At 64.4% G+C, this 1,228-nt stretch overlaps 2 protein-coding genes across 2 annotated transcripts in view; both read left to right on the top strand.

Annotated features, from left to right (window-relative positions):
• XPNPEP2 (X-prolyl aminopeptidase (aminopeptidase P) 2, membrane-bound) overlaps positions 1 to 1,228 on the top strand; it is a 23,352-nt gene that overhangs the window by 19,128 nt on the left and 2,996 nt on the right. The window lies entirely within an intron of this gene.
• SASH3 (SAM and SH3 domain containing 3) overlaps positions 408 to 1,228 on the top strand; it is a 1,846-nt gene continuing 1,025 nt past the window's right edge. The window contains exons 1-3 of the mRNA XM_010003453.1: positions 408 to 515; positions 768 to 917; positions 985 to 1,206. Of these exons, the coding sequence (XP_010001755.1) occupies positions 408 to 515; positions 768 to 917; positions 985 to 1,206 (480 nt within the window). The remainder of the gene's footprint in view (positions 516 to 767; positions 918 to 984; positions 1,207 to 1,228) is intronic.

Consider the following 1,228-nt stretch of genomic DNA (forward strand, 5'->3'; position numbering starts at 1 on the left):
GCAGAGCGACTCGAGGAAGGAAATTGCTGCGTTTGCGGTCGAGGCGAGACCCAGCGCTGTGCTCTGAGCTCCGGGCTGAGCCTCCCCGGGCCCGGCACACGAGCAGGCTCCCACGGCAGCTGGTGCTGGGCACCCAGGGATGAGGGGCTGTGCAGGGGGGCACCGAGGTTGTTCCAGCACAGAGAACCTCTTCCGGTGGGACAGGGACCCAAGGGCATGGAGAGAGGGGATGGAGAGCCGGGGTGCACGGGGAGGGCTGGGAGAGGCAGTGACAGAGGGTTGGACTGAGCTCCAAAATGCACCTCGGTGGCCTCGGCTTTGTGCTGAGCTGGGGCTGCTCTGGCTTGTAGAAGGGCCTGAGTGTGAGAGAGGACAGGGGAGCATAGGGAGGATCCCTCACCCTTTCCATGCCCCCTCAGCTCTCCCTCCAGCGTTCCAGCAGCTTCAAGGACTTTGCCAAGGCTAAAGTCAGCTCCCCTGTGCCAAGCGAGAAGGAGTTCAACCTGGAGGAGAACGTGAGTGCTTGATGTCCCTGGGGTGGCAGCACCCCTGGCCCACATCTGGTCCCCTGCAACACGCTTCCCACCCAGCACAACCTTTTCTAGTGCCCATTTTCCCAAACTCCTGGTCCTACTAGGAGAGCAGCCCCAGAGGTTCTAGCAGGATTTGAGGTCTCACTCTCCAGGGGGTCTTGCAGCCCTGTGTGAGTGACTGGAGGTTAGCCTGGGAAGTGGGAGCTCTGTCCTCACTCTCCATCCCTCTGCCAGATCCCTGAGGATGTGTGCAGCAGCCCTGGCCCTGAGGACGCTGCCCGGAGCAGCGGGATGAAGCTGAGCAAGAAGTGGCGGGCTGTCATCTCCCGCACCATGAACCGCAAGATGGGCAGGATGGCCGTGAAAGCCCTGGCTGAGGGGAAGGTGAGTGGGAATTCGGGCAGGCAGGGAGCAGCCCCGCTCCATACCTGACCCCTCCTCCTCCTGGCAGGGAGACATGGAGGAGGAGGAGGGGTCCCCGTGTCCCCTGTCCCCAGCCAGCAGCATAGAGGAGCCGAGCCACGAGAAGGTGCCCCTGTCTTACCTGGAGAGGGAGGAAGAGGGACACCCCCCCCTCAGCCGCCAGCTGTCCAGTGGTGAGTCCAGCCCCAGCAGGACCCCGGCCCCCCATCCCGCACACCCTGACCCCCGGAATCCCTCGGCAGGCAGCGAGGTGGCCAGCCCCCGCGCCGGGG

This window comes from Chaetura pelagica, unplaced genomic scaffold (assembly GCF_000747805.2).
Source record: "Chaetura pelagica isolate M959 unplaced genomic scaffold, ChaPel_1.0 scaffold938, whole genome shotgun sequence".
In the NCBI taxonomy this organism is placed as follows: domain Eukaryota; kingdom Metazoa; phylum Chordata; class Aves; order Apodiformes; family Apodidae; genus Chaetura; species Chaetura pelagica.